This window comes from Mobula hypostoma, chromosome 7 (genome assembly GCF_963921235.1).
Source record: "Mobula hypostoma chromosome 7, sMobHyp1.1, whole genome shotgun sequence".
NCBI lineage: Eukaryota > Metazoa > Chordata > Chondrichthyes > Myliobatiformes > Myliobatidae > Mobula > Mobula hypostoma.
The window spans coordinates 24,750,980-24,776,084 of record NC_086103.1 but is presented as its reverse complement, the minus strand read 5'-3'; the positions used below and the strand labels follow the sequence as shown (position 1 = coordinate 24,776,084).

The 25,105-nt window shown below is 39.8% G+C and overlaps 2 protein-coding genes across 5 annotated transcripts in view; one reads left to right on the top strand and one right to left on the bottom strand.

Moving 5' to 3' along the window:
• Positions 1-1,711: 1,711 nt before the first annotated feature.
• On the bottom strand, positions 1,712-10,292 carry nudcd2 (NudC domain containing 2). Of its 2 annotated transcripts, none has more exons than XM_063053164.1 (5): positions 10,222-10,292; positions 9,316-9,506; positions 8,100-8,148; positions 7,775-7,926; positions 1,712-4,562 (listed from the first exon to the last, which is right to left on the bottom strand). In XM_063053164.1, the coding sequence occupies exons 2-5, from the start codon at positions 9,502-9,504 to the stop codon at positions 4,479-4,481; spliced, it is 474 nt and encodes a 157-aa protein (XP_062909234.1). In that variant the 5' UTR covers positions 9,505-9,506; positions 10,222-10,292; the 3' UTR covers positions 1,712-4,478. The 2 variants fall into 2 exon arrangements, with proteins under 2 accessions (XP_062909234.1, XP_062909235.1); XM_063053165.1 differs by lacking the exon at positions 10,222-10,292 and adding an exon at positions 9,837-10,145.
• Positions 10,293-10,350: 58 nt separating this feature from the next.
• Positions 10,351-25,105, top strand: part of lars1b (leucyl-tRNA synthetase 1b) — a 51,093-nt gene continuing 36,338 nt past the window's right edge. Inside the window, exons 1-6 of one of the 3 annotated variants that reach the window (XM_063053162.1) lie at positions 10,351-10,475; positions 12,715-12,836; positions 14,039-14,126; positions 16,538-16,618; positions 20,714-20,848; positions 24,116-24,277. In XM_063053162.1, coding sequence (XP_062909232.1) covers positions 10,470-10,475; positions 12,715-12,836; positions 14,039-14,126; positions 16,538-16,618; positions 20,714-20,848; positions 24,116-24,277 — 594 coding nt within the window. In that variant the 5' untranslated portion in view covers positions 10,351-10,469. Of the gene's footprint in view, positions 10,485-10,532; positions 10,769-12,714; positions 12,837-14,038; positions 14,127-16,537; positions 16,619-20,713; positions 20,849-24,115; positions 24,278-25,105 lie in introns of those variants that run through there. The other 2 variants (XM_063053160.1, XM_063053163.1) reach the window with 2 other exon arrangements.

Below are 25,105 nucleotides of genomic sequence, written 5' to 3'. Positions count from 1 at the left end.
AAGAGACTGATGAGGGTTACGCCTGGCTTGCCATTCAGTACAATCATACTCGATCTGTCCAAAATCTTAAATAATACACACACAATACTGGAGGAACTCAGCAACTCAGGTAGCCAAAACCCTTCATCAACTTTGAAAACGAAAGGGCAGAGCAAGAATAAGAAAGTAGGAGAGGCAAAGGAGTACAAGCTGACAGGTGATAGGTGAGACTAGGTCAAGAGAAATCTGCATGGGTGGGGGAGGGAATAGGTGGAAGAGTTAAAGGGCTGAAGTAGTAATTTAATAAGAGAAGCCCGTGCCCAAAATCTTAAGTGCTTTTCACCAGCATTTCTCAGAGCCTTGAATTGCCCATCTTTCTAAAATATATGCACTTCCTCCTCAAATATTTCCAATATTGCCACAACTTACTAACATGCAAGTCTTCAAAATATGGGAGGAAACTGGAACAGCAGAGGAAACCCACACGGTCACTGGGAAAACAGACAAAGTCCTTACAAACAGCAGTGGGAATTAGTCATAGTCATATATTATTGATCCCGGGGGAAATTGGTTTTCATTACAGTTGCACCATAAATAATAAATAGTAATAGAACCATAAATAGTTAAATAGTAATATGTAAATTATGCCGGTAAATTATGAAATAAGTCCAGGACCAGCCTATTGGCTCAGGGTGTCTGACCCTCCAAGGGAGGAAGTTGTAAAGTTTGATGGCCACAGGCAGGAATGACTTCCTATGACACTCTGTGTTGCATCTCAGTGGAATGAGTCTCTGGCTGAATGTACTCCTGTGCCCACCCAGTACATTATGTAGTGGATGGGAGACATTGACCAAGATGGCATGCAACTTAGACAGCATCCTCTTTTCAGACACCACAGTGAGAGAGAGTCCAGTTCCATCCCCACATCACTGGCCTTACGAATGAGTTTGTTGATTCTGTTGGTGTCTGCTACCCTCAGCCTGCTGCCCCAGCACACAACAGCAAACATGATAGCACTGGCCACCACAGACTCGTAGAACATCCTTTGCACCGTCCGGCAGATAATAAAGGACCTCAGTCTCCTCGGGAAATAGAGACGGCTCTGACCCTCCTTGTGGACAGCCTCAGTGTTCTTTGACCAGTCCAGTTTATTGTCAATTCGTATCCCCAGGTATTTGTATTTGTAATCCTCCACCATGTCCACACTGAATTGAACCCCAATCACTGGCGCTGTACAGCTTTGTGCTAATTGCTACACCATGGTACCGACCTATTACAGCAACACTGAATAGTCTCCAATATTGGCCACCTATTTCCTGTCTACTGTGGTCAACAAATGATGCCAAAGAAAACTCAGCACTAGATTATTAAATGATTTTCTCAGTAAATTAGGTATGGAAACATACCATGCTTAAAATGCCAGTTAACTTCAAAATGAAAAGCATGAGCAAAACTTCTACTTGGAAGGAAATCTGTAATGTTATCAACTAGAATTCAATCATTTACATGAACATCTCAATAAATGCTTTGTCACTGAGCTCACCTAATAAAATATCAAGGTGTATTTAAAAAAACACTAAATTTCTTCCCTAAAATTCCTTAAGATGAAGACTGAACAATTTGGAAATAATTTCAGTAAATTCCTTGGGCAATGTGAGCAGAGCTGTAAGATAATTCTCAAGATAAACTACAGGACACTGAATGAAATATTGCTCCAATATTTTTATAAATATATTTTGATTTTAATCTTGCAATATAGGCCCTTCACAACCTATCCATACAACATAGCACAGAAACCAAATTCCATATGTGAAGTATTTTATTTTTAAGCAATAAAAAACATTGCATTAATGTACCAAGTGGTCCAGAAGTTGCTGGATAGAGAAACTCATATTCTGCATCTTATTTTGGAATTTTACATTACCTTTAGACTTTGATTAGCTTGAAATAATCAGAGGTAAGTGGCAAATATAAACTGCGAAATAAGCAACACGCACAAAATGCTGGAGGAACTCAGCAAGCCAGGCAGCAACTATGGAAAAAGCTACAGTCGACGTTTCAAGCCGAGACCCTTCAGCAGGATTGGAGAAAAAAAGATGAGGAGTAGCGTTAAAAGGTGAGGGGAGGGGAGGAGAGAGAGAAACACAAGGTGATAGATGAAACTGGGAGGGGGAGGGATGAAGTAAAAAGCTGGGAAGTTGATTGGTGAAAGAAATACAGGGGGAGTCTGATAGGAGTGGACAGAAGGCCATGGAAGAAAGAAAAGGGTGGGGAAGGAGCATCGGAGGGAGGCGATAGGCAGGAAAGGAGATAAGATGAGAGAGGGAAAAGGGGATGGGGAATGGTGAAGCGGTTAGGGCATTACCAGAAGTTCAAGAAATTAATGTTGGTGCCATCAAGTTGGAGGCTACCCGAACGGAATACAAGGTTCCTCCAACCTGAGTGAGGTCTCATCGCAACAGGAGAGGAGGCCATGGATTGACATATCAGAATGGGAATGGGAAGTGGAATTAACATGGGTGGCCACCGGGAGATCCACTTCTGACAGACAGAGTGTAGGTGCTCAGCAAAGTAGACCCCATCTATGTCGGGTCTCACCGATATACAGGAGGCCACACCAGGAACACCTCCCAGTGGCCAACTTCTCTAGACCCGTATTTCTGTCACCGATCAACTTCCCAGCTCTTTCACTTCATCCCTCCCCCTCCCAGATTCACCTATCACCTTGTGCATCTCTCTCCCTTCCTCCACCTTCTAAATCTACTCTTCATCTTTTTTTCTCCAGTCCTGCCGAAAAGTCTCAGCCTAAAACTTCAACTGTACTTCTTTCCATGGATGCTGCCTGGCCTGCTGAGTTCCTTTTTCAAAAAATTTATTCATTTATGGGATGTGGGTGTCGCCAGCTAAGCCAGCATTTATTGGATCACTCCTTGCACTTGAGAAGGTGCTGACCTTCTTGAATTGCTGCAGTCCCTGAGGTGTATGCACACCCACAGTGCTGTTAGGGAGGGAATTCCATGATTTTGACCCAGCGACAATGAAGGAACAGCAATATGCTTCCAAGTCAGGACGGTGAGTGGCTTGTCGGGGGATTTCCAACTGGTGGTGTCTCAGGTATCTGCAGTCCTTATCCTTCTAGATGGTAGTGGTCGTGAGTCTGGAAGGTGCTGTCTTAAGAACTTTGGTGTGTTGTTGCAGTGCATTTTGTAGACAGTACAGACTGCTGCAACTGTTCATCAATAGTGGAGGGACTGGATGCTCATGAAAGGGGTACCAATCAAGTGGGCTGCCTTGTATTGGATGGTCTCAAGCCTCTTGAGTGTTGATGGAGCTGCATTCATCCAGGCAAGTGGCAAGTATTCCATTACACTCCTGATCTGAGCCTTGTACATGGTGGACAAGCTTTGGGGAGTCAGGAGGTGAGTTACATGCCACAGGATTCCAAGTCTTTGACCTGCTCTGGTTGCCACTGTGTTTATGTGGCTAGACAAGTTCAGTTTCCTGTCAATGATTAACCCCAGGATGTTGATAGTAGGGGATATAGTGATGGTGATGCCACTGAATATCAAGGGATGATAGTTAGAGCTCTCTTGTTGGAGATGATCATTGCCTGGCACTTGAGTGGCTCAAAGGTTACTTGACATTTTTCAGCCCAAGCCTGGATATTGTCCAGTTCCTCCAGCATTTTGTGTGTATTGCTTGGATTTCCTGCATCTGCAGATTTTCTCGTTTGTAAAGTGCTATGTATAATATAGCTTTGCAATATCAATAAGCCTATTAATCACAAACAATGAAAATTTAGTGAAAAACAAACAGATATGATTGGTGGGAACAGTGATTTTGGTTTTCCCTCTCTTATCCTTGGCTGTATCCACACATAAAGGGCCAAATGGAAGGAGTTCATAACTTTCACTGAATCTTCCCTAGCCAATGGGGATTGAATCTGTTGTTGTGGGTTAGCTAAATGTGATAAGCTTCCACCGCTCTTTTCTGATTATTTTGATGTTTAACATATCACTCCCTCAAAAAAAATTATAGTTGGACCACTTTTGGGACAAATTATCTGCAGGAGTGAGACAAGAAATTAAACTGTTCTTTTGTCTTCTAAGACTGAATGATGTTTCAGTTCTATTAACTACCCCTTTAATAAATTCCTTACACTGCAGCTTTAATTTGCTTTGGCATTTTAAAATCTGTATTTATAGCACAAATCCAACAGTTTCTTCAACCTCATTGAGAGCTTAATGACCTGAGATTGATAGCAAAGCAGCACAAATCAGTCATTTCTGGCAATTCATAAGTCAATCCCCATCTCCTACAAATAATGAATCTTTTCTTGCATGGACAACAGTTCTAAATACATCATTTTTATCTCAACAATTTCTGGGCCATTAACTCCTTCAGGCACTATAACAATCTGACTTTTGCACTGGTCTTCTGAATACCCACATGTTGGCCCTGCAGAAAATAATCACACTCCTCATGTCTTTGAGTTGTCTTCACTTTCCCAAATTTGAGAAATCTGGACCTCCACCGCTATAGTTTCCAGAAATGTCAGCTCCACTGAAGTCAAAGCCAGGATGCTAGGAAGAAAGAGTTCAATTAGGATGTTTACATATAGACTTTAAAAGGAAGTGTGAGCCTTTATAGTACTGCCAGCTTCAAAAAAAAAATCAAGATTCATAAACACAAGAGATTCTGCAGATGCTGGGAATCCACGGCAACACACACAAAGTGCTGGAGGAACTCAGTATGTCAGGCAGCACTTACGGAACTGAATCGACTTTCAGGCTGAGACCCTTCATCAGTTCTGGAAAGGCAGGGAAAAGAACAGGAGGAGGAAAGGCACCATGGGGAAGTGATAGGCAGGTGAGGAAAAGAGAAAAAGTAACAGGAGGTTCAGAGTGGGGAATTGAAGAAGGAAGAGGGAGGAGGAAAAATTACCATAAGTTGGAGAATTCAATGTTCTTGTCATCCGGTTGAATGCTACCTAGAGCTGTTACTCCTCCAGCTTGAGAGCGGCCCATCGTGGCAATTGAGATGGCCATGGACCGACATGATAGAATGGGAACAGGGATTGGAATTAAAATGGTTGGCCATCGGGAAATCCTTCTTTTTGCAGATAGAGCAAATGTGCTCAATATAGCAATCCCCTAATCTACGTCGGGTCTCACCAATGTAGAGGAGACCACATGGGGAACACTGGATACAGTAGACAACCCCAACAGATTCACAGGTGAAATGCTGCCTCACCTGGAAGGACTGTTTGGGGCCCTGAATGGAGGTGAGGAAGGAAATGAATGGACATGCAGGGATAAGTACCAGAAGGGAGATGATTGGGGAGGGATGAATGGACAAGGAAATAATGGAGGGAGTGATCCCTGCAGAAAGTGGAGAGTAGAGAGGAGGTAAAGATGGGTTTGGTGATAGGATCCCATTGAAGATGGTAGAGGTTGCAGGGAATGATGTGCTAGATGAAGTGGCTCATGGGTAGTGGGTAATGGGTGAGGGCAAGAGGAATGCTATACTGTTAAGATGGGGCAAAGGCAGACATCCAAGAAATAGAGGAGACGCAGGCAAAGACAGCATCAATGGTGGAGGAAGTGAAACCCCATCCTCTGATGTTCTGCAAAGGGAAGTCTCATCCTGGGAACAGATGCAGCAGAGATGAAGGAACCAAGAAAAGGAAATGGCATTTTTACAGGAGACAGGGAAGGTACAGGTATAGTCAAGATAGCCGTGGGCGTTGGTAGGTTTATATGGAACATACTGTATATAGAATATCTTAAGATTCAACAAGCTGGAGAATTCCCAATTACATCACAGGAAGATGACCATAAAGGGAAATATAAAACAATATTCTAATTTTCATTGTTTCACCACTTTGATTGTTTTCTTTACATTGTCTTCAATGTAATTCATTTCCTTTAATTTCAAAGAAATGAATTCCACACAATGTGGAGAAAGTAAACAGAGTGTAATCAGTGTGGGATTAAATGTATGGGAGATGGTCGGAATGGACTCAGTGGGCCGAAAAGCTGTTTCCTTTCTGTATAACTCTGACTTTTTCTACAAAACCACTTTCAGGATCCTTCTGATTTTAAGAGAATTTTTTTTTTTTTTTTTTGCAGAATTTACCTCAAACATCTCCAATCAAACACAAGAAATGCTGGTGAACGCAACAGGCCAGGCAGCATCGATAGGAAGAGGTACAGTCGGCATTTCGGGCCGAGACCCTTCGTCAAACAAAGGGTCTCGGCCCGAAATGTTGACTGTACCTCTTCCTATCGACGCTGCCTGGCCTGCTGCGTTCACCAGCATTTTTTGTGTGTGTTGCTTGAAATTCCAGCATCTGCAGATTTCCTCATATCTCCTATCAAATGCTCTTTGAAGACATTCCACAGAGATCCTAATTCATCAGCAACATAACTAAATTCAATATTATTTTCTAGCTCCCATCACAAAGTCCCTTTGATCTCTTTGTTCCTCACTCTGTCGAGCTCAAGTATCACCTTAAAACAGAAAATGCTAGAATATTCAGCACATCAGGAAGCATCTAGCATGCTGCTATGATTCTAATTGGTAATTTATTATTGTCACATATACCAAGATACAGTGGAAAAAATGTTTTGTAAGCCATCCATATTGTTGAGAAATGCAGACTTTCAGTAGAGTCACAAACTCAATTAGCCCTACAACTTGAATATTTTCATCTATTAGTGCTGCCCATTGATTATAGAAATAAAATGAGCATTTCCACTAATTTCTGAATTATATGTAATGCACTGTACGGTTTCATTGCTAATGTAATGTTTCTCTGTAGCAGCAATGTTTGGGTTATAACTAGCGATAATGGGCCTTTGGCATATGAGGCTATCCAATGAGAGGGATGTTATTCTTTGCGTGTCAGGGAGCAGGGATTTTGTGGTCTTTTGCCAGGGAGAGATGAAGAGAGAAGACGCGACTGGAGCGAGTTGGTTGACCGCTAGATGGAGTGGACTTGGAGCGAGGGTCCAAAGATCAGCGATGCTCGGAGGCCGTCGATGGTGGACTAACGGTCTTATCAGTGAGCTCCAACGTTGCACATTAGACTGCTTCATGAGAATGGGCTCTTTTCACTAGATACACTAGTGAAGTTTAAGAGACTACTAGACAGGTATATGGAGGAATCTAAGGTGGGGGCTTATATGGGAGGCAGGGTTTGAGGGTCGGCACAACATTGTGGGCCTAAAGGCCTGTACTGTGCTGTACTATTCTATATGTTTTCTTGTTTCTTTACTAACCGTATAGTCAAATTAAGAATTATAAAGCTCAATCATTAATCTCATATTGTGCACTGTTTGTTATTTCATGGTACTGATTTGTAACAGGGGACACATCACACAGCATCCACCCAAACAAGGTTTCTTAAGTTTGGCCTGGCTGAGGGCTGTCTTCCCCTAGATTAAGCCACTAGCCGAACTGAGACTTACAATATATCAGTTGAAGAGGTCAAAATGATACTGCATTAGTTCATAGTGACAGAAACTTCGGGTGTAATCAGAGAAATTAAAAAAAACACAACATATAGTTTGTAAATTGTATAGATAGTCCAGAACTTCATTATTGTATTCTCCAGGCTACCAATGTTGGTACCATCAGAAGCTTCAGAATTAAATGTTGTTGTTACAATTTAACTATTTTACATTTTCTTTTCATTATATTTATTTTAAAATTCTGGGTAATAATAATCCAATGACATATCTATTGTTTTCTCAAAGTAACTATGCTGGAAACTATGCATTAAGTTGCTTACCTCCCTTTGGAACCTCTCCAGTGTGAGCTTCTTCTGCATCTCATCTTGTACTAAAGGGTCAGCATTATACTGTCCTTCCAGTAACGAAGACCAACAGTTCCCGGCTTCTCGATTACATTTCATCAGCACTATAGACACCTGCTTATTATCCTCTATCAGAATAAAATTTGTTTGAGATGGAAGAAAGTAAAGTTCTTTTTCAATCATACTTTTATTTTTTTATCTAAGTATTGTATTAAGATGGAACATGTTCGTACACTGAAGCACTAAAACAAGCTTATTGTTCAGGAAGAAATGTTTGTTTTTGGCTTCAGTTACTGCCTACCTAATGTCCAGGTTCCTTCATCAGCAACAGTAGAACCATAAAGTTTACCCTGAAAAAGCAAGATTAATTTGTTATCTAGAGAGCCACACAAAGCTAGGATCTGATTTAATTCCCTAAATGGAATTTTTTTTTTAAAGATTTAAGTATCAACAATCTTAAGGAATTTCTTTAGCCAGATAGTGGTGAATCTGTGGAATTCGTTGTCTTCAAGTTGGGTATATTTAAGGCAGTGGTTGATAGATTCTTAATTAGCCAGGGCAAGGAGGGATATGGGGAGAAGGCAGATGATTAGGGCTGACAGGGAAATGGATTAGCCATGATGAAATGGCAGAGCAGACTCGATGGGCAAAATGGCCTAATTCTACTCCTATATTTTATGGTTTAATCTAAGCAGTTTCCAAGACAATAGTTTACGTAGTATGGTTCAAACTACCGGTTTCTTGTAAGCCTGATTTGTTTTTCTCAACATGTATAACTGTGCAAATAATTATTTCAATCTTTAGCAATTTTTGCCAAGTGTGAAATCAAACAGAGCTCATGGCTTCACTTCCAAAAATGCTCATAAATAAGTAAAGACAAATACTTACTTGTATTTGTTGACAAATATAGTATTTTAATAAATAATATCTGGAAACATGAAGTATACATATAAGTCACTGATTAAAAAAATGAAAATATTTGATTTCTTAACATTTTAACTGAGAATTTATTTTGTTTAAACTTAAGCTCCACAGTTGAATTACCTCCAAATTACAATTAGGATAATAACATGACATTTATTATCAGAAAAGTGAGATAGTTAATTTTATTTTAAAATTTAAAGAAAAGTAGATAAGTTATAATTTCAAAGTAAAATGAAAATGGTTCGTTTGCTTACTGTACACAGGGTCAAACCTAAATGTGATGAAGCAGCTTTTAGTTACCATGCTGCACATACCTGGAATAACCTTCCAGAGGTCCTGAAGTCTGCCCCAACTTTTAAACTCTTCAATCGAGGTTTAAAACTTTTCTTTTCGCTGTAGCTTTTAATTAGAATCTCCTGCACTGTAACTTCTAATTATCCTATTTTTTTTGTGATTTTATTCTCTTATATATTGTTTGATTTTTATATCTTGTTCTATGCAGAGCACTTTGAACTGCTTTGTGTTTGAAAAGCGCTATACAAATAAACTTGCTTGTAGGTGTCAGAAACGTAAATGTTAAGGGATCAGTTTACCTTCAGTATGATTGTCCCCTTGACAGATAAAGCTATCTCCTTACTACCCAGGTTACATTTAATGTCTTTCGCAGTTGTTCCAATTGGAACATGGACATCGATAAAAACTTCATCCATAGTTTGATACCATTCACCCCACGGGGTCTTGCAGGGCACAATCCCACTTCTTTCTTCAAAATGAACTGACATAACTGAAAAATAAATGTACATTAAAAATATTACACTGGAAATGCCAGTAATTACTGAAACATTACTATAGTGTTAAAAATGAACCAGCAAAACTTGTTATTGTGCTTTAATCTTTCTAATTTTTGCAAAAGTCATTTTGTCTTGAGTTCATTCAACACATAAAATGGCTTCATAACATTACCAGACCCATTTACTGTATTTAACTACAAACACGTAAGCCAGTATCATCATTGAAGCTGTTATTTCTTTACCATCGACTAACCAGATAACTTAACATTCAGTGCATTTCTAATGATTTTTTTATGAACAATCGTAAACATTTAAAGTCTTACTTTCGCATCTCTCTCACACATCCAACAGAGGCGGCAAATGCAACGCCTTTCCCATCCACATACAGGAACACATCTGGTTCAGAACATCTCTCACGCCCTGATTTGTAATTGCTTAATCATTGTATTGAATAGTAACACAATTACACTTTAAAATATTTTCATTTAGATAACTTCAAAACGCTTGGCCTGAGTCAATTTTCTTTTCAATGTATTCCTTCGCTGACCAGGAGAGGGGGGGGGCATTTTACGACCCTGCCATAAACATACACAGCCCCCCCCACTCCTTTCACAGTATAATTCAATCACGCTTAAAAACTCCAAGGATATCTAATTACATATCCACTTTAAAGCGTTTCATTCTACTTGGGAAGAGCAAAGCCCCTACCGAAAAGCTACAGCCGCCGAGGCGATAGAAAGTGGGAGAGTGTGGAAAGGGTGAGAAGTGGTGCATTCTGGGGGGTGTAGGCTACGTATGTCTGGGGCCAAATATTGAACTACATTTCCCAGTGTGCAGCAGCATCAGACACATCAGGTCACGCCGGCGCAGTCCGCGCAGCTAGCCGGTTTGTGGTGACCGAGGGAAGCTTTTGGCAGGCGGACTAGATTTAAGTTGTCAGCCGCGTGTCCAGCACGATGACGGTCCGTGTCGTTAGTATCCGCTATCCATATATTGCTGTGAATTTATCTTCTGTTTGTATTGGAGGTCTGGGAAGCGAAGGGGGAATTGTGAATGGTGGTTGCAGTGAGAGGTTTCATGGTGTGGGCCCGGATGGGAGCTCCGATCCTCGGACTCCTGTCTGACGTGTGCCAGTGGCCGTGTTCATTCGGCTCACCAGACTTTCCTTGGGATTTGGTGCACGCTTTCCAACACGGATTGATCAGCCTGAGCGCCGGCAAATTTATTATCCTAAAAAGGAAAGGAAGGAATGGAGGTGTTGTGTTGGCATGTTTAGAGTGCTGGTATTTGTGTGTTGAGGGCCATTTGTCATTTTGGCTTAATTTTTAAATTTAACGTATCGATGGGTAACTGATGAGTAATGCTTTTGCTGCAAGCATATTGTTGAATAGTAAAGGTTTGATGGCACTTTTGCAGAAGTGTTGAAACTTTGTATGATGTCCGGATTAGCATTTTTACTCGTTATCGATATTCAAGTAAGATTAAATGGCAGTTTAATTCTGTCACTGGTAATTCATAGGCTTCTACGAATGACCGAGATGAGTTCAGATCCAGTTGTTTGTTTAATTAGTTAAAGAAGTATAAAACTAAAATTTAGCAAGATATCGTACCATGGTTGTAAAATTCCACCCAATTCACTAATGTCCTTACAGGAAGACAGTATACATTTTTTTTTCCTAATAGGGAACTGCATCACAATAACATAAGCTAACTCCCAGTTTTAAAGCAATATTGACAACCAATCATCAGGGCAATCAGTGATCTGTGTTGCCCACATCCTATGAATAAATTGATGTACTTTAGCGTGCTATCATTTATAGGACCTTATATTGTCTCAGTGGTTACAATGTTTGCGTAGATAATATTGCCCTGACGTAAGCACCCTTCAAAAAATTCTTTGGATTACCCCAGGATATTGAAAAATGCATTAGCTCTCCTGCATATTTTTGAATTTCCATGTAATAATGTTATTGCTGAAACATTTACAAGCAATTCATTCATTTCCTTCCTTTATTCAGCCATATATAAACATAACTGACATTGAATTATTCTGTAATAAGCCACAAGGAAAGGATGTACTAATAGACTTTGAAAGAGGAAGCAGGAAGAGAAAAGCAAGCTGGGGAGAGGATTTAAAAATACTGACCTGAATGGAACCCCAAAATAAATACCTCCACAATGGATTTGTGTGAAGTTTTATCCCATGCACAAATTAAAAAAAAAAGATTGTTTATGTTGGACTTCTGTTTTGCAATCTGGAGCCAACACATCACACCTCTGATCAATGTTTAAATATAGATTAATATGATAAAGCATAGTCTGAGATAATTTACTAGATAACTGTTTGGTACTAGTAGATGTGCTAAGAGATGAGGAAAACCTCCTTGTCCATCTCCAAATAATGCTGTGGGATCTTTAATATGCATCTGATGTCGAAGAGGAAGCATCAGTTAAAAATGGCACATGAAAATAAGAATTAAAACAATGCCGTAATCTCTTGTCCTGACGAAGGGTCTCGGCCTGAAACGTCGACTGCACCTCTTCCTACAGATGCTGCTTGGCCTGCTGCGTTCACCAGCAACTTTGATGTGTGTTGCTTGAATTTCCAGCATCTGCAGAATTCCTGTTGTTTGCCATAATCTCTGATACTGCACTGCTGTGTCAACCTGCAGAGACTTGAACGGCCTTCTAGAGTAGCAGTGATCCTAAGGCTACAGTTACCCAACTTAAACAAAAACAACAGGAATTCTGCAGATGCTGGAAATACCCAACTTGCTTATCTATCCATGCAGTAGGTACATGAGTCAACAAATAAGGCAGTGGTAAAACTTCGATGTTGACAATCCGATTCTAACTGGATGTATAATCTAATATGTATAGAGTGCCCCTCCAGATACTAAAGAGCAAATGTTTAAGATGGGGAAGGGCAAGTTTAAAGTTATGTTTAATGTCAGTTTTCTTTTTACACAGAATTGTAGATGTTTGACACATGCTGCAAAGGGAGGTAGTAGAAAGAGGTTTAAGTGGCATTTACACACTTGAACAGGCATAGAGGCCTATGGGCTATGTACAGGCGGATGTAATTAGTTTAAATTAGTTCATTGTGGGCCGATGGGTCCTTTCCTCTGCTGTGCTGGTCTATGTTCTATATAGGAAATCAATGACATCTGACACCGTTTAAAAAATCTTTTACATCCTTAGGAACGCAAAGGAACAGCTAAAGTTGATTACTTGAAGAGAATTGAAAAGGACATTCAGAAAAAATGGGATGAAAATAAATTGTTTGAGATTGATGCTGTTGAGCCGGGGAGTCCAGAGAGTAGGTAAGCTCAAACTGACTTTTGCCTGACTGATCCGACTTGCTGCTTAGCTAGGTTTGGTGTCTTTTTTAAAGATTATTTTGAATCACATCACCAATCACATTATCAAATCCTGCAGTTAAATTGGAACAATGGGAAGCAGCATTCTTCAGCCATGTTTTTGTTATTCTGATGTCAGCTGTTAGAAGAAAAGTGGGGGAAAATCTCTAGTAGCTTATGTATTACTGGCCCCATAATGTCTTTGGGTAAGTTGATGCAATGATTTAAGTTTAGCAATGTTCAGAAGGTATGCAGGTTGTAACAATCTTGTTGGTGCTGTATTCCCGTGGATCTGCTGCTTCAGGCCAAGGTGAGTCCACTGCCAGGTCTCACAAGTTGCTGTGTACACCCTGTTTATATATACTAGTCATATACACAGTAGTGAGGTGTTTATGCTATTTGATTACATGTTGGTACATTAATACCTTTTTTTTCCCTGAGCATGTTGAAATAAGTTCACAGGTTTCATATGCATCAAAATATATAAGAAAATGCCTGAATATGAGTGAGATGTGCAAACTAATTTGTTATGAATAAACATTTGAACCGCTCATGAAGAAGAGGAAACAAGGAAAGATAGTGGATTATAACTAATATGTAGAAATGCATATCAGTGATAGTTTTCTTGGAATAGCAAGAGTGAGGGAGAAAAAAATAAAAGGGAATCGTTTGGTTTTAGTTTACCTTGTTGGCAATCATAGTTTATCCTTTAGCAATTACTAAATTTACAGACATTCACAACTTGGCAGAGCCACCTGAGTCACTAGATATTTCTGTCTTATACTTTGAACTTCTGTGTTTTAGAAAGTATTACAGGCTCTCAAGTATATATTTTATGTTTGGTAAAGATCATGTTCAAAGTTACTGTACATTAGGTATAGATTTCCTTGATCACAAATTTCATCGTGACCAGGTGAGGGTTAAAAGTGATGTTGATATTTAGTTGCAACCTCAGACCATTATTTTCACTTATTTTAACAAAAGGTGTCTCAGGTAGACTCAGTCAGTTCCACTTTTATGTGTGAGAATTGATTCCAGCCTTTTATATTCAAAATATGGGGCATTTAGTTTCCAGACATTGCATCTTATGCTGTCATTCATTCTCTTGTTTGTGTGGAGTGTTAACAATTATATATTCTAAATCTATTTATTTTAAATGGTTACAGCAAGCCAAAGTATTTTGTCACCTTTCCCTACCCGTACATGAATGGACGTCTCCATCTTGGACACACTTTTTCTTTGTCTAAATGTGAGGTATGATATATATTTCCCTTCTTGTTATTGTGAAATTGTATATGAATTCATCTTCTTAATTTTGTTTCCAGATAAAAAAAGTATGCATAATATACAATAAAAAAAAGTTTTGTAGTAACACACACAAAAAATGCTGGTGAACACAGCAGGCCAGGCAGCATCTATAAGAAGAGGTACAGTGGACGTTTTGGGCCGAGACCCTTTGTCAGGACTAACCGAAAGAAGAGATAGTAAGACCCCCCCTCCTCCCCCTCCCACTTTCAAATCTCTTACTATCTCTTCTTTCAGTTAGTCCTGACGATGGGTCTCGGCCTGAAACGTCGATTGTACCTCTTCCTATAGATGCTGCCTGGCCTGCTGCGTTCACCAGCATTTTTTGTGTGAGTTGCTTGAATTTCCAGCATCTGCAGATTTCCTCGTGAAGCTTTGTAGTCCTGTTTTATTTCCTGTGGTGCATTGATGTAACTTATTTGAAGTACTTTACTACAACTAAACAGGACTACAAAGCTTTGTGGTTGATCTGCAGAAATAATACTTGATGTTTTCCTCCAAGTAAGTAAAAAATGTTCAGAATACCAGTAAATGAGGACAGCTATGCTGTAAAAACAAACCATACTAAATAGAAACAGACTTCGTCCATTTGGTTCTCTGTGTGCCTTTTCTATAATTTCATTAAGATTAAAGATGTTCTTTAACTGCCACTTTTCACCATTAACCCCAAATCCTATAATTTGCTCAATATTCAGTAATTTTTATTTCATGTTTTGGTTTTGGCTGATGCCAGCAAGGCTAGAGTTGTCCTTGAGAATTGCCATTTTGAATTTCTGTATCTCTTCTGCTGAATGTACTCCCACATTGCATTACCCAAAGGGGTTTCAGGATTTGGATACCGATGGTGAGGAATCAGCAGAATATTTGCAAGTCTGGTTGATGTGGGACTTTCAAGTGAAGCCTGCAGGAAGTGGTGCTTCATGCACTTGTTGCTCTCGTTCTTGGTGGGAGAGGATGCAGCTGTAGGAGATAGTGGGGGCGGGGGGGGTGAATGTTTAGGATGTGATTAACCGTCAGTCAAGCTGGCTGTTTGGTTTTGAAAAGTTGCTGCACTTTTTACAAGTTGTTGGAGCTGTATTGATCTTGAGAAGTGGAGAGTATTCTGTAACACTTCTGGTTTGCCATGTAACTTGGGGAAATATTTTGTGGGGTGTCATTCAATACAGGATATACAAATCTTGACCAAGGTATTTATATGGCTGGTGTAGTTCAGTTTCTGATCAATTGTGACTCTCCCCATTACTAATGTTGAAAGATGTAGACCCTAGTTGGAAATGATCATGGGCTAACACTTCTGTGGTACAGTTGTTATCGGCCACTTATCAGCCTATGCTGGAATGTTTTACTGCTTACAGGCATTTGCTGAAGAAATGCAACTGTAATTGAACATAGTGCAATCACAAGTGAAAACCCTCATTTATGACATTATGACAAAGGAGCTGAAGGCAGTTGGGCTAAGGACATGTACCTGAAGTAATACTGCAATAATTGTCCAGAGTTAATTGATCTTGAATAATCAGAGCTATATTTCTTTGTATGAGGTTTGATTTCAACCACTGTAATGTTTTCACCTTTGCCTATTAACAAGTTTTACCAGGTTGCCTTGATGCCTCACCCAGCCAAATGTGCTTGATACAAAAGCACTCACCTGAACTCCACTCTTGGAGTTCAGTCTTTGGACCAAGGCTGAATTGAGACCTGAAGCCAAGTGGTCCAACTAAAATCCAAACTAGGCATTGGGGAGTAGATTATTGGGAAGTAAGTAATGTTTTTAGCATTGTCAGCAACAACATTCATCACTTTGATGATTGAGAGTTGACAGAGTGGGTGATTAAATCGTTGTTGGATTTGTCCTGCTATTGCTGAGCAGAAGGTAGGCAGATGATAATTGCCATTTAAATTATAGGATTAAAATATAAAATATGCTGGAAGCTGGCATATATGATAGAAGTACACAGTAATGTTTGTGGTCTTTTGATTCCATTACTTTCTTGTTTGCATGAAATTGGAATTAAAGAAATTATCTACTTGTTGATACGTTATCTATTTTTTGCTTCTGGGTAATGCCACGAGGAGTCCAGGCATTACTATGTGGCTGTGTTGGAGTGACAGTATACACCAGTGTAATTAAGCAAATTGTCGGAATGAATATTTTCAAGTAAATTTTACTTCTTCAGGGGCAGAGAACATGAAATTTTTGGTAAAAGAAATGAAAGGACTTGCCAATAGGAGCAAGATATCAAACCATTAAATTGATAAAATTTTAAAAATAAAGATAGAAAACACTTAAATTTACTGAAAAGATAAGACGATGTTTTCATAAACATTCATTTCTTTATTTCCCTATCTCCCATTACCAGTTTGCTGTAGGATTTCAACATTTAAAGGGGAAAAGATGTTTGTTTCCTTTTGGACTGCATTGCACTGGTATGCCCATTAAGGTTGGTATATTTTTTAACGATTAGCCATCACTCTTTATCAGTTAATGCTGTATTAAGCTATCTGATTTTTGTACATTACAATATGAGTTTAAAGCACATTCATTTATTTAACACTTTTCAGCATCCCAAATCATCTTTGGTGCTCCTAAGCGACATAAACAAACAGGCACCTGGGCCCAAGCAGTCCTTCTAGGCGAGGCAGCACTTCACCTGCGGATCTGCTGGGGTCATCTATTTTGTCCAGTGCTCCCGATGAGGCCTCCCCTACATTGGTGAGACCCTTTGTAAATTAGAGAACCACTTCACTATCCGCCACAAGCAGGACTTCCTGGTGGTCAAACATTTTAATTCCAATTCCCATTCCCGTTCCGGCTTCATCTTGTGCCAAGATGAGGACACCCTCAGGGTGGAGGAGGAAAGCCTTACATTCTGCCTGGGTCGCCTCCAACCTGATGGCATGAATGTCAATTTCTCCTTCCAATAAACAAATTTTCCCCCCACCTCCCCTTTCCCACTCTGACCTTTTATCTCTTTTCATCTGCCTATTACTTCCTCTTGGGTCCCCTATGGTCCACTCTCCTCTCTTATCAGATTCCATCTCCTCCATCCTTTGACGTTCCCCACCCACCTGACTTTACCTATATCCTTCCAGCTCCCTCCACCTTTTTATTCTGACATCTTACCCCTTTCTTTTCAGTCCTGAGGAAGGGTCTTGGCCCAAAACATCAGCTATCTATTCCTTTCCATAGATGCTGCCTATGGAAACATCATATGGAACCTGCTGAGTTCCTCCAGTATTTTGTATGTGTTGCTTTGGATTTCCAGCATCTTCAAACTTCCTTGTATTTGTAAATAAACATGGTTTTATAGAGCTATTTGAAAAATTAGCTTTATGTGTCACAAGTACATTGAAACATACAGCAAAACACCACCATTTTGCATCAAATAAAATCAGCGAAGGTTGCGCTGCGCAAGTGTGGTCAAACTTCCGACACCTACATAGCATCCTCACTAACTCTAACTGTAAGTCTTTGAAATATGAGAGGAATTGTTACGAGTATTCTTAATATTTTGCTGGAGGAGATTTCCACACATGAAATACAGTATGTCAGCCATGGTGTGAAATGAATGAGAAATAGTAGAGGGAATAAGGAAAGTATCGGTGAGAGTAACCCGAGTCTAGTCAGTAGATATGTTCAATAGGTACATTTAATGTCAGAGGAATGTATGCAATATACATCCTGAATTTCTTTTTTTGCAAACATCCGCGAAAACCCAAAGAATGAATTATAGTTAAACGGGTTAGAACCCCAAAGCCCACCCCCCCAGCTCCCCTCTCCCACACACAAGCAACAGCATGGCAACGACCCCCCCAACCCCGTTATTTGACATACCACAGGCTGTCTCCCTCCCTAATAGACTTCCAGGCCGCGTCCTTGGGATATTAAAAAGCCGCCGGTTGTGAGGCCCTGAGAGCGGGTCCCACTCCCGCAAAGAACCAAAGTCAGAATATAACTTCAGGTCAGGGTCTTCAAAAGAACCTTGAAAAAGAAAAGAAAGAGATATCAAAGATAGAAATAGAGCTGTTTCCGAAGATGCAAGGAAAGGAGACGCTGTTTAGCACCATCTTGACTTTACTCTACCCTCTGATTTTGTGGAACCAGCAGAGCAGAAGCATGGTGATGAAACACAGAGGGAGGGGAAAAACAAAGGACAAGTTGTTTTCTGGCTACAATTCAATAGGTAAGAAAGTAATTGTCAGTAGTCCATCCTTGCTTTGACCACCCAAGTGACATCAGAGGAAGAAAATGGAGATGATCAATTGCCTCACTGCTGAAGTTATTCTGTTTATTATTTTAAGCTTCACAAAAAATATAGTTTGAATTCCAGTTGATGATGAAAAGCAGGTTAAGTGAGCTTAAAGTGAAAGTTAGTCATATCACATTATCTGAGGCCTCCGTCAGTCAGAGTTGACCATGGAAATTGTGCCCTAGCTGTCTAGATGCGCAAGCCAAGGCATTATGATATGGAAAGCAAGCTGTTGCCTATGTTTCAAGCTCCCCCTCTCTACTCATCTGATGAACCCAAAGGACTGGCAGAGACTGATGCAGTGGTGTCGTAGGAATTGTCAGTCAGCATTGAACTCAATGTAGGACTTGGGGACTCCAGCTGAGGATTTTTCCCGCGGGATTTACTCCTGAAGCCTTCCCCATGAGTGGGTATAGCCGCAAGGCAGTGGAGGTTTGAGATCAGAGTTTTCCTTCTCCTAGATAAGCTGCCAATCATGGCTGACTTGTGCCGTCTGCCCGAAGCGACTGGTTTTAGATTATGAAGACACGTAATCCTCTTTTATTGTCATTTAGTAATGCATGCATGAAGAAATGATACATTATTTCCCTGGTGTGATATCACAAAACACAGGACAGACCAGGACTGAAAAAACTGACAAAACCACATAATTATAACATATAGTTACAACAGTGCAACAATACCATAACCTGATGAAGAAGTCCATGAGCACAGTAAAAGTTCAAAGTCTCTCAAATGTCCCACATCTCACGCAGATGGGAGAAGGAAGAAAAACTCTCCCTGCCATGCCAACTACAATCTGACTCTGAGTCATCCGAAAACTTCGAGCTCTGATCAGCTCTCCGACACTGAGTACTGAGCGCCATCTCTGTCCGAACGATTCGACCTCCTTCTCGGTCGCCAAAAGCCAGCAAGGCCAGGGATTTTGAGGCCTACTCTCCGAAAGATTCCCAACCACACAGTAACGACAGTAGCGAACGGGCGTTTCAGAAATTTCTCCAGATGTTCCTCTGTGCTTTCACATCCATTCTCCATCAAATCAGAATTGTCCACGGCCCCTACTTAACAGATACGATATCATTTTTCACTGGAGGGCTGCACGCACGCAGGCGCGCCACCATCTTCTCCTCCCACCTTTAAGGCACCAGTACCTGCCTTTGTCCCTCTCCTGTCAGTAGAAACAGTTCCACCAGGCTTAGTAGCTAAGCCACACGTGAAGGCCAGAAGCTAGACTTGGTTGTCAAGACTATTTGAGTCACACTCCATTTGGAGAACTTAATGGGTGGTGGGAGGTTGTCCCCATTACCACATCTGGCTGTAACAACCTTAAGGAACCATCAGATTATATTCCATTAAAAACAAAAGAAGAATGCATGTGACAGGTATGTTCACTAGCTAGACAGAGCTAACTGCTTCAGTCTAGTTTTAATCTCTCAATTTCCTCATTTTTTTTTCCTCTATCACCTTCTGAAACACTTCAGCAGTCTCAGGTACTCGTAACAATTGTTGACAACAATCTGTTGGCCAATTAAAGATCATTGATATACGAGTGCAGCACCCAACATTAAGCTATATATTGGGGGTGAAGTACACAGCTGAACCCAACCCTGCATTCACTCTTCACTTCATTGGAATGGTGAAATTGGCTAGATTTTTTTTCTGCATTCACTAGCGTAGGGTATTCATTCTAATTTATCAGTATGAGTCCCCTACCTTGGATCCATCTAGATGTGAGCCTTTATGCCACACTTGTATTCCCAAAAGAGAAACTCCGAAACAGATAATTGGTTTGGGTTCCTAACGTAGCTTATGGATATAAACTTTGTTTTGAATTGAAATTTCTCTTTTATGGGTAGGAAGTCCCTAATGACTATTGATTTGGCTTGGAAGAAATAGCTTATGGTCAGTGTGTCCCTTACGAAATGGAATAAATTGATTTTGGATCTGAAGTGCCCATCCTATGACTGTGTAATAGCCTGTACTTAGAGTTTTTGCTAGCAAAACGTTCAACCCAGCATGGATGGAGAGTGTGCAAGGAGTTGGCCGGATTTAAACCCAGGATCACTCGTCTCAAAGTTCTGTGTGGATGCCACTATATGGCTGGCGGATTTGCGATGTTTAAACCAAAATAAAAGTGTAGAGAATGACTGTATTCCACTTGAAAACCTAAACCAACTTCTAATTTGGCTGTGAATTTCTAAAACTGACTCACAAAATTGAAGTGTCACCTGGATACCAACTCAATTTATGAGCAACTCTTCCTTGCATTTATGAATTTATTTCTAGGCTTGTGCTGACAAACTGAAGCGAGAGCTGGAATTATATGGTTACCCACCTCAGTTCCCAGAAGAGGAAGAGGAGGAAGAGAAACCTTCTGAAGCTCAAGAAGGAATCATTATAGACAAGGCAAAAGGGAAGAAGGTAGGCAGTATTGTGCATTTAGTCTTTGGTAGTAAATGTTCAAACATGATATTTTATTTGTGTTTCAAATAAAATGTACATTCCATTTTGATACGAATCTCTTTGTATTAAGTAACTGGTATGTTGAATTCATGATTAGAGCATGTTCTTATCCAAAGTAAAGACCTTCTCAAAACTTGGTTTGGAGAAGGTAGACATGGAAATAATGGAACGTAACTGTCAAAATAGCCATATATTTATTTTATTTTGTAGAGGCAAATTACATTTTAATGAAAATTACATTGAAAATTATTAATAATAGTTAATGATTATAATGGGTTCATCTTGCACTTGCTAACTTAGGTCTTGGTGTAAATCCTAGGAGATGACATAAGAAGTAGTTATTTACACGAAGACTATATTTTGGAATCAAACTTGTGCTTGCTATGTATTTTGGATTTACAGTATTGAGTTTACGGTCACTGGCCATTTCATCATTGCCATTGTTTCTTGTACAATCTGGGGAATACTGTTAATGTGAGAGATTCATAGCTTTGGGGTGACCCCGGAATCATAACAGAAAGGCACTCTTTGATTGTACTGAATACTGATCTTCTTTTCATTCTTTTTCAATCTTTTTATTAATTTCAATATCATACACATTACAAAAAATAAGTACGGAGTGATTGGGATTGTATTAATTAATAATAATTGTTTTATACAAGTATACAGTCAAGTAACACATAGTTAGTAAATCTCCCAAAATCTCACAAATTAGCAATAGAATATATAAAAAGTATATATAAAAATATAAAAAATCATTAAAAAAACAGAAAAAGAAAAAAATATATATATCCCATTAGAAAAAAAACTAATCTACCCAAACTAAAAGAAAACTAAGGAAAAGAAAAAGAAAGGGCTATTATGATACCTCAGATAAAACCAATAGTGTTGCCACTTCCACTCCTCTCCCCATGTATTGAAATCACAAAATAGATTTGGAAAGGGTCAAATTACATCATGTGGAAATATTTAATAAATGGTCTCCAAGTCTCATTAAATTTAATAGATGGGTCATAAATGACACTTCTAGTTTTTTCTAGATTTAAACAAGACATAGTTTGAGAAAACCAATGAAATGTAGGAGGAGGTTTAATCTCTTTCCAATTCAGTAGTGTAGATCTTCTAGCCATTAGAGTAACAAAAGCAATCATCCGACAAGCTGAAGAGGCCAAATGACGTTTTTCTATCATTGGTAAACCAGGGATGGCAGTAATAGGATGAGGTTGTAAATCAATATTCAAGACAGTTGAATTTTTTCAATAAAGGGCAAGACCAAAACAGATGAGTTAATGAAGCGGTCTCAGAATGACATCTATCACGTACAGGGTTGATCTTCCACATCATCAGCTCTTTCTGTTCATTTCAAAATGTATTTACAGTATTGTGCAAAAGTCTTAGACACTCCAGATTTTTTATATAAATTTTGCTCTAGATTTTTTTTTTGTCTCCTGCATCAGTGTATCAGTAGAAAAGAGCAAATTTTAGATTAAATGTTGCCGAGAAATCATTGTACTTTGTTAAAGAAAGCAACATATTAAGCAAATAAAAACTTGATTACTTTTTAGGCATATAGCCCAGTGCACGATTACACAAAGAGAACAAACAGGTACTAATGATCAATGACATAATGAGCTGAATGAACTAAACTGATAAACTGAGACAACCAAATCTGAAAGGTGAGGGTGTGGCAGATATGACAGTTTAACCTTCAAATCATCAATTCTTAGACCATGGCAAGAGTGGCATAGCAATAAAACTCTTGCATCAGGAAGTTCTCACCCAAGCACCAATGTTGTGGCAGACAGAAGTTTCAAGATGCACTGTACAGGCTCTTCTGAAAAAGCACAAAGAAATGGGCAAGGTTGAGGGCCAGAAACATAGTGGTCAGCATTAGAAACTGAGTGCAGCAGACGAGAGATACTTCACACTGATGTTTCTTCTAAATCCAAAGAAATCTAGCACTGCCATCAGCTCAAAAACTCGCAGAAACTATGGAAACCAAGTAGCTGTTAGAGATTGTGCTTTGCTGTTTGGGTGCTTCAGCACTTTGCAATCTCTGAGATTCCGGAGGCAGAGGCAGTGTGAGCAAACCTCGTGGTGAGAAGCTTGCAGGATGATGCTCAAGCCAGTGTTTCACCCCATTTCACCGACTATAGCTCCCATTGTTCACACATTAAAATGATGAGGGTGATTGAAACATCAAGGCGAGTGCAGGAGTTTCAAGATGGTGTGGGTTTGACCATCTGATGTCCCTTCCAAAATCTTGTTGATTTTGAGAGAGCCAAGAGTAGCAACGACCATGTACCCCCAATTCCCACTGATAAGTGTGAGATGGTTCATTTTGGTAGGTCAAATATGATGGCAGAATATAGCATTAATGACAAGACTCTTGGCAGTGTGGAGGATCAGAGGGATCTTGGGGTCCGAGTCCATAGGACACTCAAAGCTGCTGTGCAGGTTGATTCTGTGGTTAAGAAGGCATACAATGCATTGGCCTTCATCAACAGTGGGATTGAGTTTAAGAGCTGAGAGGTAATGTTGCAGCTATATAGGACACCGGTCAGACCCCACTTGGAGTACTGTGCTCAATTCTGGTCACCTCACCACAGGAAGGACCTAGAAGCCATAGAAAGGGTGCAGAGGAGATTTACAAGGATGTTGCCTGGATTGGGGAGCACACCTTATGAGAATAGGTTGAGTGAACTTGGCCTTTTCTCATTGGAGTGATGGAGAGGTGACCTGATAGAGGTGTTTAAGATAATGAGAGGCATTGATTGTGTGGATAGTCAGAAGCTTTTCCCCAGGGCAGAAATGGCTAGCACGAGAGGACGTAGTTTTAAGGTGCTTGGAAGTAGGGACAGAGGAGATGTCAGGGGTAAGTTTTTTACGCAGAGAGTGGTGAGTGCGTGGAATGGGCTGCCGGCGACAGTGGTGGAGGCGGAAACGATAGGGTCTTATAAGCGACTCCTGGATGGATACGTGGAGCTTAGAAAAATAGAGAGCTATGGGTAAGCCTAGGTAATTCTAAGGTAAGGACGTGTTCAGCACAGCTTTGCGGGCTGAAGGGCCTGTATTGTGCTGTAGGTTTTCCACGCTTCTATGAATTCGGCATGCACGTAATGTTATTAGCTCCACTTCAAAAGATTCAGAATCTAACACGTTGTGATTTCAGATTGACTTTTCTGTTGGACGATTTCTCTGATCATTTTATTCTGTTTGTTCCAGAGTAAAGCAGCTGCTAAAGCAGGCCAAGCCAAGTTCCAGTGGAATATTATGAAATCATTAGGCCTGACTAATGAAGAAATTGTGAAATTTGCAGAAGCTGAACACTGGCTTGATTACTTTCCAGTTTTGGCTGTCCAGGATCTTAAAAGAATGGGATTAAAGGTTTGTTTTTTTTTGACTCTCATGCCTGAAGTAAACCCAGCTACTAGCATATATTTGCTTCCCACATCATTAGGTAAACATTTGCCTTTTTTTGTTGACTGCTTAAATCCAGTTTTACCAAAATATAAATCCTATTATCAGTACTTGGTTAGAACAGCAGAAAATAACTAATAATTCCTGTAATAAATTTGGTAGATCAAGAGAATTTGGAAAGACAGCCATAATCTCCACCTCTCTTGGAATAAGGTGCATGGTCCAGGAAAAGCATTTTTGAATGCAGTCAAAAGGCTGTGGTTGCTGTAAATCTGCAATTAAAACAGAAAACTGAAAATGTTCAGCACATCAGATGGTGTCACAGTCTTGCTGAACATTTCCAGCATTTTGTTGTTAATCTTGAACTGGGCTATGGTTTCTGCTTCTGTTCTGCATTTGTTACTGCTTTTCTTTATGTCCACAAAGTTCTAAGGATTAAGATAACATTGTGCTTCCCAATTTATGGGAAATTTGTAATTAGGTTAATTGTAGTTTTTGTTCCAAACTATATTTTTGATTGCAAATGAAAAGAAAATGAAATTCTACTGTTAACTATAATGATAATGTGTCCATATCGGAGTAGATGTATCAGTGTATATTTTCTGATGGAGGCTTCACAGTATAAGGTGCTAATAATTAACAAACACTCACAATTCTGAGCACCTGCCATGTCAAAAAATTTTTTTAAAAATTCTCTTTGATGCTCTTGCAGATTTTTTTTATCACTGGTTAAGATGAGCTGCCAAGTTGGGGGGGGTGTGGGGGAGGAAGAAATTCTCTAGACTGTTGTGGTGA

Bases quoted from the DNA above. Each gene is read 5' to 3' on its own strand.
- nudcd2 (XM_063053164.1), bottom strand. From the start codon at position 9,504: ATGTCAGTTCATTTTGAAGAAAGAAGTGGGATTGTGCCCTGCAAGACC. The intron at 8,149-9,315 runs GTAAACTGATCC...TTGCTTTTTCAG, and splicing joins AGGGGACAATCATACTGAAG to GGTAAACTTTATGGTTCTAC. The intron at 7,927-8,099 runs GTAGGCAGTAAC...TTATTCTGATAG, and splicing joins TGAAGGAACCTGGACATTAG to AGGATAATAAGCAGGTGTCT.